Source organism: Aotus nancymaae, unplaced genomic scaffold, assembly GCF_030222135.1.
Source record: "Aotus nancymaae isolate 86718 unplaced genomic scaffold, 86718_ANA_hifiasm-v0.15.2.pri h1tg000062l, whole genome shotgun sequence".
In the NCBI taxonomy this organism is placed as follows: Eukaryota; Metazoa; Chordata; class Mammalia; order Primates; family Aotidae; genus Aotus; species Aotus nancymaae.
The window spans coordinates 487,060-500,869 of NW_026988476.1; the positions used below are offsets into that span (position 1 = coordinate 487,060).

General features: G+C 53.1%; 1 protein-coding gene across 2 annotated transcripts in view; it reads left to right on the forward strand.

The window, feature by feature from the left end:
• Positions 1-917: 917 nt before the first annotated feature.
• Positions 918-13,810, forward strand: part of ADCY5 (adenylate cyclase 5) — a 163,357-nt gene continuing 150,464 nt past the window's right edge. Inside the window, exon 1 of one of the 2 annotated variants that reach the window (XM_012476188.3) lies at positions 918-2,633. In XM_012476188.3, the coding sequence (XP_012331611.3) occupies positions 1,494-2,633 (1,140 nt within the window). In that variant the 5' untranslated portion in view covers positions 918-1,493. The remainder of the gene's footprint in view (positions 2,634-13,810) is intronic. The other variant, XM_064365755.1, reaches the window with a different exon arrangement.

The window sequence follows — 13,810 nt, forward strand, 5'->3', positions numbered from 1 at the left end:
GGGGGAAGACCGCGCTCCACCCAGGTCTGGTGACAGGACCGCAGGCTGGATGCGGCTCCTAGCGCCAGGGAGGGAGGGGCGCAGCGAGAATTTTAGGTGAGGAAGGGGAGCTGGGGTGCCCGCGGCCAGGCCTGAGGATGCCCACGGGGCGCCGAGGCTGCGGCCGCGGCCAGGCTGGGGGCGGAGGCGGCCTCTAGCCGATGTGAGCCGAGGCCCGGGCGGCGCGGGGGGCGGGGAGGCAGCGGGAGGAGGGGATGCGGAGGGCTCTCAGGCGGCGGCGAGCGGGCGAGAAGGGAGGAGCGGCGCGAGCGGCCGGAGCGGCGCAGGGCCCGAAGCGTGCATGGCGCGCCCTGAGCCGGGCTCCCGCGGGCCCCCCCGGAGCGCCTCCTGGGCGCCGCGGCTCTCAGACGGGCCCCTCTGGGTCGGTTGCTTCTGAGCCCCGGCCCTCGATCTCTGGATGCCTTACTCCCCGGGAGAAGCCTGCCTGCGTTGGGGCAGAACGGCGGCAGCGCTGCGCCGGATTCCGCCCTCTGCCTAGTCTTTCCGCGCCGGCCGCGGCGGGCCGGCAGCCGGCGGCGAGGAGCTCGGGGCTTGCGGAGCAGGCGCGACAGCTCTCCCGGCCGGCGGGTCCCGGTCGGCCCCGCTCCGTTTGCTGGGAAGGGGGAGGCAAGAGGGGAAGGGCCGCACCGCAGGAGCCGGTCCGGGATCCGGACCCCGCCCCCTGCGCGGACGCGCCGAAGGCTCGGGTCGGCTTTCGCCCGGGCCACGCTTCCACGCTCGCCGCGGGAGGTGGGGGATGCGGGCGACGGCCCCCCCGGGCTCCAGGACCCTCCCCCCCGGGGCTCCGGAGCTATTGCTCCGCCCGCCGCCCCCTCCCCCGTCCTCTCCACCTCCCATCCCACCTCCCCACCCCTCGTAAGAAAATAATGCTGGCTGGCGCCTGCACCTCCCAGTCGCTCCCAGTCCTCTGCGAGGAAAGGGCACCCGCTGTGTCTCCTCGCCGGGACCCCCGCCGAGCCACCCTCGCCGCCGCTGAGCCCCGAGAGCAGCTGGGTTCCGCTTAGGCGGAATCTTCGAGCGCCGCGCCCGTGCACTGCCGGCCCGGGGAGGCGACGCCCGCAAGGACACCTCTCCGTTCCCCCTCGTCCGCAACTCCGGCCCTCGTCGAGCTCGACGCGAGCCAGGAGCCCAGACGTCTCCGCGCGCGACGCAGCAGCAGCTCGACCAGTCCCCGCTGCCCCAGCTCGGAGGCAACTCCAACTCGGACCTGGGACTTCTGACGCGGATCCTCAGCTACTTCTTACCTCGGGCAGCGCCCTCCTCCTCCGCTCAGGACGGGGGTGCCAAGATGTCCCGCAGCGGCTCAGGGCCCCGGGCCGCCCCCGACGTGTGACCCTAGCCTGGTCCCCCTGCTCGGCGGTCCGCCCTCCCCTTGGAGACCCCCGGCCCGGCTTCCGGGGGAGGAGGAAGGAGACGACGAGGCCGACGGGGGGATGTCCGGCTCCAAAAGCGTGAGCCCCCCGGGCTACGCAGCGCAGAAGACTGCGGCGGCAGCGCCCCGGGGAGGCCCCGAACACCGCTCAGCGTGGGGCGAGGCCGATTCCCGCGCCAATGGCTACCCCCACGTCCCCGGGGGTTCGGCCCGCAGCTCCACCAAGAAACCCGGGGGGGCGGTGACCCCGCAGCAGCAGCAGCAGCAGCGCCTGGCCAGCCGCTGGCGCAGCGACGACGACGACGATCCTCCGCTGAGCGGCGACGACCCCCTGGCCGGGGGCTTCGGTTTCAGCTTCCGCTCCAAGTCCGCCTGGCAGGAGCGCGGCGGGGACGACTGTGGTCGCGGCAGCCGCCGGCAACGGCGGGGCGCGGCCGGCGGGGGCAGCACCCGGGCGCCCCCTGCGGGCGGCGGCGGCGGCTCGGCTGCGGCGGCGGCCGCGGCTGGCGGGACGGAGGTGCGCCCCCGTTCGGTGGAGGTGGGCCTGGAGGAGCGGCGGGGCAAGGGCCGCGCGGCCGACGAGGTGGAGGCCGGCGCCGTCGAGGGCGGCGAGGGGTCCGGGGATGGGGGCAGCTCGGCGGATTCGGGCTCCGGCGCGGGGCCCGGCGCGGTGCTGTCCCTGGGCGCCTGCTGCCTGGCGTTGCTGCAGATATTCCGCTCCAAGAAGTTCCCGTCGGACAAGCTGGAGCGGCTGTACCAGCGCTACTTCTTCCGCCTGAACCAGAGCAGCCTCACCATGCTCATGGCCGTGTTGGTGCTCGTGTGCCTGGTCATGTTGGCCTTCCACGCGGCGCGGCCCCCGCTCCAGCTGCCCTACCTGGCGGTGCTGGCGGCCGCGGTGGGCGCGATCCTCATCATGGCTGTGCTCTGCAACCGTGCCGCCTTCCACCAGGACCACATGGGCCTGGCCTGCTATGCGCTCATCGCTGTGGTGCTGGCCGTCCAGGTGGTGGGCCTGCTGCTGCCACAGCCGCGCAGCGCCTCCGAGGGCATCTGGTGGACCGTGTTCTTCATCTACACCATCTACACGCTGCTGCCCGTGCGCATGCGGGCCGCGGTGCTCAGCGGGGTGCTCCTGTCCACCCTCCACCTGGCCATTGCCCTGCGCACCAACGCCCAGGACCAGTTCCTGCTCAAACAGGTAGGGGCCCACTTGGCCACCGGGACTGGATTGCGGGGCAGGCAGGCCTCTGCTTGACTCCAAAGAAAGGGATCCCACCCTTACCCTTTAGAATGGTGAAAAGAGCCAGAAAGACAGGGCTTGGCCATGTAGACTGTCTGGGAGCTTTGCACCCTCCTCTGAGCCCCAGCAGCTTCGTTTACAAAAAGAGTCCTCTTGTGTCGTTTGCAATGTTCCTTGCCCCTTAGATAACGTACACTGAAGTGTAGCCATCACTGTGGTAATGCAGTGAGGAAGGAAGGTTTTTAGGAGAAAATTATATGGAGTGGTCTTCATCTCTTCCTGAGCTTCTGTTCTTGCATACCAAAGGCCCCTAACAAAACTGGCAGGACCCTCTAGCAGCCACTCCCTCCTAAGCACCACTGCCGCTTTGTTAATCCAGCCCTGGATAGAAGGTTGGGGAGGGGACACCCTGCACCCCTTGCTCAGTGCTAAGGAGGAGATAGCAGGAACCTGTCACCTGTCTGAGGCTGGGGATTTGGGAGCTGGATATATCTCTGAACTTGCAAGAGGACTGACAAGTTTGTTTCAGTTAGCAAAGTGCCCCAAACCAAAAAGCTGCCTTTAGCTAAAGTGGGAAGGAGCCTCTGAGACGTGTGTGGTGGCAGTTCCTCTTCTGGCCTGAACAGAAAGCTGGTGTTGAACATCATGACCCCTTCACGTGGGTGCTCCTGGTGATTGCTTGTGGTGGGGACATTTTATCCCTGCTGGGATTTGAACTATAGGTTCAGGAAGAAATACAAGTTTTGCCTGGTTAACTGGTGACTCTCTTAAAGGCTTCTGGGAGAGGGGCATGTTGGCACTCCTGACCTCAGGGTGAGAGGAGCCCCCTGATGTCCACACCATCTCCCTTTACTGTCCTGTGGTCTGGTTTCATGGTCCTCATCCGTGATTGCTTCTGAACCTGCTTGTCTGCATGCTGCTCCACTGTGAGAGTCAAATGGGCCCTTGCTACAGGCAAGTCTCTTCACCTTGGACCCCAGTACACACATCCCAACTGGTGTCCACTTTATCTAATAGAACCTATTAAGGGTATTCCATTATTGTCGCCTTCCTCCCTCTCCCCTCTTCTAGCACCTTCCCTTAGACTTTTATCCTCTTGAGTACCGCATCTTTCTTGAGTTGTTCTCTGTGTCCCCTGGCTTCCTGGACACAGTATTCTCCCATAGGAAGTAGCATTGGTATGGGTTTCAGGGCTCTGGGCTCTAGCTGAACCCGCAAGGTGCTCTGTGACTGGGAGGGAGGGGACATGCAAGTTCTCTGGGCCTTCGCTGCCTTTTCTAGAGAATGAGAGGATTGTTTATGCCCCTTCCACTTCTAACGTCCTCTGCCCCAAGCCATACCCCCTACAGGGAGCCTTCTCCTTCCATTCCAGCCACACTGGCCTCTTGGTCTTCTGCATGATTAACAATAGAGTCATAGCCACAGAGTGGAGCACTTACTTGTTCTCCAGTGTCCACTGGTTTTGCTGTCTGTCCAATGTAACCTCCTTGAAGGCACAAATCCCAAGGTATATGTGTTTTTCCTTCTCCATTCTCTCTTCTTTGCCTAGCTCAGTGCAGAGTACTTAGTAGGGCTTTAATAACTGCTTGCCAATATAGTTGGGGTCCAATGAGTGAAGTAGGTGGGGATGTTGATGCTAAGTTAAAAGTTTTTTCTGATCTGGGATCAGAAGAAAAAAAATCTTTAGAGACCAGCTTTGAACTCGAGAGAGAAATCTTTTGAGAGGTGGTGGCGTAAAAGTTATACCATTGTTAGTGCTTATAAAAGCCCCAACTCTTTTGACCTGAGGACTCATGCTTTCAGATGGTCGTTGTATCTTTGGGGACTGCTCCTGACTTGGGTGGATTGTAGCTTTTCTGCAGAGGAAAGGGCATGTCATCCATATGGAGATTTTCAGGATAGTTCAGGGTATTTTGTGAACCAGACTTGGGACACAAGGTCTGATTACAGATGTAGGCATAGTTTCTCCTGACGGAGGTTGGAGTCAGATCCCAGGAAAAGGGTGCTGAACCTGGGGTGCCCCTATTCCATCTTAGCATGAAAATACCATTGCAGCAACAGAGAGAGTCTGCCTGCCTGACTTCCCCTTCTGGTTCCTTAGGCAAATCCCTCTTCCTTCTCTCCCCACCCTCACTGGCTCCCACCCCATTCTTCTTTTACCCGTTGTGGTCTTTAGACCTTTGCAAAGCTGTGGGATTTTGGGTGGATTTACACTTACTTTATATGATCTGTCCTGAGTGGTGCAGAACTTGTTATGAATGGTTCAAGACAAGGGAATGCAAACATTTCCTCTATTTGGCTTCAGAGAAAACTGTATCTTTTTTTGTTTGTACTTGATTTACCCTTTTGATTATGCTTCATATAAAATTTGTCTTTCTTGAGCAAACCCTGCCGGCTGATGGGGGAATATTAGTGGGCAGTCTAGCATTAACCTCTGCTTCAGGTTATCCCAGAGCAGCAGGCATGTGAAGTGGTTTGGATTAGATGCCTTGTTCTTTTCTTTGAGGAAGACACATGTCCAGGGAAATGGGGTGGCAGTGAGCAGTTCCTATGTTGGGGCTTTGTGAATTCCCCCCTCAGTGACTTGAGCACATAGTAGGCCCTCAGTAAACTGGACTGGCATTTCTTTACTGCTCCTCTTGCAAAGCTGGACCCCCTCTCCCTTAGCTGAGGTTCTCAACACCGTTATCTGACCTGTGTATTTTATTCTTCTTCAGATTCTCTCTTATGTGTGGGGCTCTGCCCTTGGCTCCCACTAGGAGAAGTATTTGGTTTCTTAACCAGAGGCTCCTGATGATTTTGACTCAAGGGAGGAACAGGACACAAAGTGCCGCAGCCCCTCTTAGTGGGATGGTGCTTCTTCCCTTCTGTCTCTGTGGCTCTGTCCCTAGTGTTTGCCACCTTCCCCCTTGGCTCCTTCTCTCTCTCTGCCTGCTCCTTTCCTCTCTGACTTCCTTTCTCTTCCTTTCCCTCTGGTCCCTGCTACTGTCTGCCCACCTCACCTCTCCACTGCCTTCCTGCAGGCTCTGCTTTCCCATCTCGCCCTCCCCATTCGAGGCCTCTCAGCCTCTTCTGTGCTCGTCTCACTGTCGTCTCCTGTCTCCTCACTGGGGTATAGTAGGAGCGTCATGGGGTTGTTTTTTCCTCCTCCTTTGCCTGTTAGAAGTCCCTCTGCTCTTCCCATACCATAAATAACACTGGAGCATCTGCCAAACACATTCCTCACTTGTGTTAATAGGCTGCAATGATGCCGGAGCCTGTTGCCATGGTAACCTCATTTTTGTTTGACTGTATCCCACTCTGCTACATAAAGCTTCTGCACGCACTCACACAAAAACAAGCATGCTCACACAACTATTACATATGCTTAGCTATTAACGATTATTCTGGAGAAGGCATCTTTGTGCCCTGTGTGGGCAGGGTGGTCATTTGCACTTCAGGAGATGAGTAGCTTTACCGTCCGGCCCGGTGTGACTCTAGGTGATAATGGATGGAAGAGCTCTTTGAAAAGTGGAGAGTCCTGTTCAAATATGTGGTATTATTATTACGCATCCACATTCAACCTTCCTGATATGGTTTCTAGGGAGAAGATTCTGACCCTGTGTGGGATCCTGTGAGCTTGGGGGAGCCGCTAGGGGTTTTCCCTGCAGTGTGGGACAACCCATCTTCCACCCCACCCTGTCTTTCTCCAGGTTCTTATGCCCTTCCCCCTACTCCTTTCAGAGGAGCTCAGTGATTTCCTGCATTTCTTCTTTTGTGCCTGTTTGAACCTACAACTGTCACCAGTTGTTCTAGTGATCAGAAAGGCACAGGCGCTGTGTGGGTGAAATTCTGTGACTGTGAGCACGTGTGTCTGTAGCGAGGAGGCAAGGGAGTGGTGGGGGTGGGGATGTGGACTGAGAAGCAAGGCTGTGGCTGCCCAGGGGTGCATGTGTGTGTGTGTGTGAGCATGTGCACATCTGTCTATCTGGCACAAGGCTGACCCAGGTGGTAGACATGGCTCTGAGAAGCCTTTGTGTTAACTTTGAAAGGAGATCATGGCAGCCCTTTCCTGTTTATTCTTGGCTGGTAGTTGGCTTCCCCTGGCCGTTTGCTTTTTTGGTCCTGGGCCTTGATGGTTCTTGACCTCTGGCTCCCTAGGGAAGTACCTGGGGCTCTTCTGACTCCATGGGGTCCCTTTCTTCTCTTTCAAGGACCTTTCCTGCTACCCACCTGCTCAGCAGCCCAGTGAGCCCTGCTGAAGAGCTGCCACCTTGTTCTGGAACTCAGCCTAGAGGCCTTTCTGGTGGGTCACTCTGGCTGCCCCATGTGAGATGCTGGGTGGTGTGGAAGAAGACACACTGTCACCCGTAGGCCCAGGAATTGTCTGCCACCAGTTACTTCCCCGTCACCTGCATTTCTGGATAGAAGAAATTTGGTGGTGGTGAACTTCACCAGCAGGCTTAACCCCAGCACAGCAGCAGGCTGGGGTTGGGGGTTGGCTTTGGGTTTGGAGTAGAGGAGGGTCTGCTTGTCTTGCCTCAAGGCTGACCGTATTAGCTGATTATATTTGCTGATTGTTTTTTAGATTGCCTCTTTCTCTAGAAGTTAGGAGGGGGTTTTGGAGGGGAGCAGATGTGGAGGGGAGCAGAAGTGGCTGGGGTAGGGTAATCTTCTAGATTCCTAAGGTGCCTTGATCCCTGGGGGAGGACTTCAGGAATGGTGGAGTCTCAGCAGAGGAGCAGACTGCCCAACTGCTGTATTTGCAGGAATGTTCACTGTTAATAATGCAATCTAAGTGTTTGTCTGCAGCAGGAGCATGAGGACTGTGTGCTGTGGAACACAGAACAGTGCGCTCATGTTTGTCTGTAAAGAGAACATGGATGATGCATTAAACCCCATCACAACCCTGCAGAGAGTTTCAAAATCAGTGTAGAAAGCTTGGATAGGAACTCCCCTGTGCATTCAAGCTCTGGCCATGAGTCCCTCTCATGGGGCGGTGAGGGGGGTGCAGCTGGAGCACACACAGGGCGGTGGCCCCTGCTTGGGCCAGGCCTCCTCTCCCCTGAGAGGTGTGAATGGAACTGCCACCTTGGTCCTTACCAAACAGGGACCCGAGGAGGGAGCCTCCCGTGATGGCGCAGCCTCTTGCTAGGTGGCTTTCTGTCCATGGCTGCCTGCTTGCTACTTCAGTTAACTTTATCTTGTGGTGGGTGCAGTCTGCAGTCATGTGTTTCCCAGGAGCATAGTCTGTTCTGGGAATGAAAAGTTTGCTCTGGGTGCTTCAACATGATGGTGCTCGTAAATCCTTTGGGTACAGTTATGTAAGTGCGGCCCTAGCATCCTTCTCTCATCCATGCTTATCAGATGAGGGTAGCTGGCTCATGGAAGGCAGGATCAGCATTCATTCTGCTCCCAAACACAAAATTGGAAAGCCCTGCTTTTTTTTTTTTTTTTTTTTTTCCCTCCTTAAGGCAATATCCAAATGTAGGACAGGGAAGATTTCTCTTTACAGCATCGTGAAGAAAATCTGGGGGTTTCTAGTTAGTGGACAGTGAGCATAACGTGAGTCTGCATTTTGGAGTGGCTAGTAGAAAATGCCCATAGAATCTTGGTTAGGTTTACAGTCTTATCCAGTTCATCAGAGGATTGAGGCCTGGTCTGAAATACAATGGCCTCTGATTCTAGAATTCAAAGGAGAGTGATTAGTTTTGTAAGGGGACTGGAAACTTCTGAGAGGGCATTTGAGAGAATGGAGGATATTTATCTGGGAGAAGAGCAGACCGCATCAGGTAAGAAAACCTAATGCGAAGGGCAAGATGTAATTGCTGGAATCCCTGTTTTCAGACATTAGAAGAGGAGCTAAATTATTTTCTGTTGGGATCCCTGTTTTCAGACATTAGAAGAGGAGCTAAATTATGTTCTGCTTCTCCCAAGGGTAGGCTTGTGGCAAATGGGTGGAAGTGGTAGACAGGTCTCAGTTATAGGTAGGTAATACCTTTCTAGCCATTGGGGTTGCAGCAGCCAAACCAGGTGCCTCTTGGGGTAGCCAGCTCTCTGTCAGTGGAGGTATTCAAGTGGAGACTGGATGGCCACCTCCTAGGCTTGTTACTAAGGAAACTGACTGCTTGGTGGAAGTTTGGATGTGTCACTGACTGCATCATTGATGGTTAACTTTGGCTTATCATAATCACGTGGGAAGTTTTTGAAAAATTCAGACTCTCAGGCCCCACTGGGAAGGTACAACTTCCAAAGGTCTGGGTCGGGGCCCAGGAATGGATCTCTATTTAAAACAGCTTGGAGCTGGTTGTCAAGGCTCCCAGGTAATTTTGATGATCAGCTCTTAGGTCTGGCGTCATTGGTCAAGATGACTTCTCTAGTTACACCTAAGCCTGGAATTATTTGGGTCAGTGTCCTGCAACAGCGTGGCAAGACCTTGTAAAGTCCACCGGGGTGTCCTCTTATCATGCCCATCTCAGCCCCTGTTTAAGAGAAGCACAATCAGTGCACACATGCAGACTTGTTGGGAGGCATCCAGGTGGGGCTGGTGAGTGTATACTAACTTACAGATGCAGATCTGGAAGGCCGTTGGGTCATGGTGGTGGTAAAACAGGATGAGAGGGATGCTCAGCCCTGGACTTTCTCTTGTTCATTGCCCCAATCCTTTTTGAGGCAAAACAATTTGTAGCTCACCTTTTGAAGGGGAGGTTAGTAGAAATGGGCCTAGGTTTGACTTGTGGTTTATTCATTCGTCTGGTTAGTGGATGTGAAAGCCACCGACATCCCAGATCCAGAAGGGATGGTATAGAGTGTGGAGAATGAGGAAGTCAGGGGGTGGAGGAACAAGACAGGGACAAGATAGGGAGGAATTCTGAGGTGGTGGGAAGGAAGGGGAGTGTGCCTTAAAGAAAGGAAGAGGAGATTGGAACTGTGAGTATGGGGAGGGGAAGGACTTGGAAGTGGGGGCAGGGCTGTTCTCTGGGAACAATGAGATATGGTCACAAGAGAAAGAGGAGGGTAGACAAACAAGCACAAGGAGACAGTAGAGGCTTTATTCCTTAGGCCAGCCTCATGTGTCAGTGTGAAACTGTAATAGGCCCCCTCTCCCTGCCCATTACCTCTTGCTGTGGTCAGGTTATGAGCTGCTGCATCCGGGCTTGAGGCTTCCTGACCTCACACTTTCATGGCCCCCTCTTCCTTCCTCTTCAGGGCTCCCTGGGCTTTATCACAGAACTCACTGAGGTCCCACTTGGCTTTGGAAGGGGTCCTGAGGGACCCAGTGCCTTACCTCCATTAGTGCTCAGCACACAGTAGGTGCTCAGTGAGGGTTTGAATGAACAAGCGAGTGAATGAATGGGTGGTGGGGTGGGTGGACGTCTGCACGCAGACTCTAGGCTCTGCCGAAGTGCTAGACCAACACCTCCACAGAAGGAAGCGACGCAGCTCGGCTTGGAAGCCTATTTTGGTGGGTTGTAATCCTAAACTCTGAGCAGGGCTTCCAAAATCCCTCCTGCTGCAATTTAAAATGTGTGCCTTCTTAGAAACAGAGAGCTGTTGCCTGGCACTGCCGATACTATATCACTTCACAGATTTGAAAACCATCATTAAGTTGTTCTTTCAGCCTTCTCCCTAATTGTTCAGATAACGATCATTTATTAGGTGCTTACCGTGTACTAGGCACTGTGCTAGGCCATAGGGTTGCTAAGATGATGGGTTGTAGCTCTCAGGACTGCCTTCAGTCCAGGCTCTCCCACTAAGTGTGCCCTTGGAGGGCTGTTCATAGATGTCTCACATAGAGTAGTCCCTCCTTATCCGAGGGGGATACAGCCCAAGACCCCCAGTAGATGCCTGAAATCATGGATAGTACCAAACCCTATATGCACAATGTTTTTTCTGTGTGTCTATACTTGTGATAAAGTTTAATTTATAAATTAGTCACAGTAAGAGATTAACAATAATAATTCAACGGAACAGTTTTGACAATATACTGTCCACAGTTTCACAGATAGAGTATTTGTTCTTACCGTAGATCTTAGCAACCGCAGCATATGATTTTTTTCTTTCCTTGTTAAGTTGAGAACTTTTACATTTTCCCTTAGAGAAAGCACTTTAGGGGCTGGGCACAGTGGGACTGGGCGCAGTGGCTCATGCCTGTAATCTCAGCACTTTGGGGGACTGAGGTGGGAGGATTGCTTGAGTCTGCGAGTTTGAGACCAGCCTGGGCAACCTTGTGAGACCCCTCTCTCTACAAAAATTTTAAAAAAAAAGGTTAGTCAGGTATGGTGGCATGCACCTATAGTCCTAGCTACCTGGAGGCTGAGGTGGGAGGGTCATTTGAGCCTGGGAGGTCAAGGCTGCAGTGAGCTGTGATCATGCCACTGTACTCCATCCTGGCTGGCAAAGTAAGAGACCCTGTCTCAAAAAAATAAAAAATAAAGAAAGTGCTTTAGAGCTTCTCTCTGGCATATTTGAACTGCCAGTATCACTACGCTTGTATTCTGAGGACATTATTAAGTAAAACAAGGGTTCCTTAAGCACCACAGCACTGTGACAGTTGATCTGATAACTAAGCCAGCTACGGCGGGTGAGTAGCATGTTCAGCGTGGATCTGCTGGACAAAGGGATATTCATGTCCTGGGCAGGGCGAAGCAGAACAGGGAGCTTTCATCACACTACTCAGAATGGTGCACAGTTTAAAAGTTAGGAATTACTTATTTTTGGAATTTTCCATTGAATATTTTCAGACCATGGTTGAACCGTGGGTAACTGAAACCATGAAAAGCAAAACAGGTTAGGGGGGACTGTTTTACACAAATACTGTCTGTGTCAAATAAATTTAGGAAATACTGGGTTAAAGAATTCTTAGGCTTTAAAGCTTTTAATATGTAATAGGTATAAGAATTTGCCAAGAGGGGGATATGGCATGAAGCCTTTTTCAGACACATTTGATTCCAGCAGCATTTTCCAAAGGAACCTATTGGGGGGAGGGCATTAGTGTTTGTTAGGACGCACTTCTTCAGGGGCTGGGAGGAGCCTTGAAGTTTCTCAAGATCTGGCCCCTGGCCTCTGGGCCAGGCCGACCCAAAGGCATCTAGACGGGGGCATTTGTTTGGTGGCTTTCCTCCCTCAGGAAGATTACTTAGACTGCATTGGCCTGCTGCTTGCTTTCAAGTCTCAGTCTCCATCTGGGTCAGAAATCCTTTATAACATAAATTGAGGGGGCTGGCAGGGAGTAAGGGAATGCCTCCTTTATCTTGCTTCAGTTTCTTTTAGGAATTTTCTGCTGTCATTAGAGTTAGTAACACATTGGGCTTCTGCACAATGACCCTTGGTGGACTTGGGGTCCCTTGAATGTCTTTCTGGAACTTTTGCTTCAGGCACTGAGTGCGTGGCTGCCCATAGTGAAGTAGCGAGGGACCCTTCCAGATCAGCTTTTTCCAAATGTTTCTTTCCCATCCCCACTCTCCAAAAGGAGGACGCTCATTAAGCATATTGAGGATAACCAATAGCCTATATTGAGTCTTTACTACAAACCTGGCACTGGACTAATCCCTTCCATGCATGACCTCGTCTAATCTTCATGTCACCCTTATGAGGAAGACATTTTTTATCCTCTTTTTTTTTTTATTTTACACCACTCCAGAAGCTGGGTTAAGAGAAGGTAAGTAACTTCCCCAAGGTCACACAGCAAGCCTGTGACAGATGGTTCAGCACCCTGCCCCTATCCCCTGGGCATGTACCTTTTACTCATGCCAGCCAGACTTCCAGCTCCTAGAACCTGAGGGTTTTCTCTGGCCTTCAACCTTGGGGCCTGCTGATAGGGTCAGTCAGAAGTGCCAGGGAGTTACCCACCAAGAGCAGCTGTCAACCAGTGGGTGTTGGACACTAGTAGACGGATGCCCCAGCTCATTTGACCTTGGGGTTGAGGGAATCTCATTCTAAGGCTGGCATCATGCATGGTCTCCCAGAGCTCTCTAGAAGAGTTAATCTCTAATGGCTCACAGTGGTTATAGGCTTGATAACACACTCTTCTTTTTAGGGGCTTTCTTTCTTTCTTTTCTCATTTCTCCACTCCTCTACTCTCCTTCTAATGTTTCCCAGGGTCACCTCTGAGAAAAGTCACTTGTACTCAAATCCTTGTCTCAGGCTTTTTCTAGGGGAATCCAAACAGAGAGTGGAGAAGCCTGCATTCTAACCCAGGTCTGACTTGAACACCAGGGAGGCAGGGGCTGCTTTCTAAGGACAAAATGCATGAGGTGCAGACCTCCATAGCATACTTGGAGCCCTGGCCCTGCCTTGGGCCCCTCTCTTCCATTTGATAGCATGTGCTTATCAACAGCTGATTGACTGCTGGACTTGAGAAATTATACGAAATTTAAAAGACAGTTTTTACTTTATTTTTAATTTTTAATTTAATTAGATTATTATTATTATTATTTGAGACCGAGTCTCGCTGTGTTAACCAGGCTGAAGTGCAGTGGCGTGATTTCAGCTCATTGCAACCTCCACCTCCTGGGTTCAAGTGATTCTCCTGCTTCAATCTCCCCAGTAGCTGGGACTACAGGCATGCACCACTATGGCCAGCTAATTTTTGTATTTTTAGTAGAGACGGGATTTTGACATGTTGGCCAGGCTGGTCTCAAAATCCTGACCTCAGGTGATCTGCCTGCCTCAGCCTCCCAAAATGCTGGGATTACAGGTGTGAACCACCACACCTGGCCAAAAGACAGTTTTTTAAAAGACATACTACTTTTTTTGAATTTTTACTTTGAGACCCGGTCTTACTCTGTTGCACAGGCTGCAGTACAGTGGTGTGATCTTGGCCCACTGCAACCTCTGCTTCTGGGGCTCAAGCGATCCTCCCACCTCAGCCTCCCGAGTAGTTGGGACTACGGGCGTGCAACACCATGCCCAGCTATTTTTTGTAATTTTTTTTTTTTAATAAAAATGGGATCTTGCCAGCTTGCCCAGGCTTGTCTTGAACTCATGGGCTCAAGTGATCCACCTGTCTTGGGCTCCCAAAGTGCTGAGATTGCAGGCATGAGCCACCATGCCCAGCTGAATTTTTACTTCTTAAAAAGTGTGGCTTTCTGTGCCCTTTCTCATCTATGCTCTGACCTGTCTTCAGGTTTCTAAGCTGCTGTTATAAGGTGGCA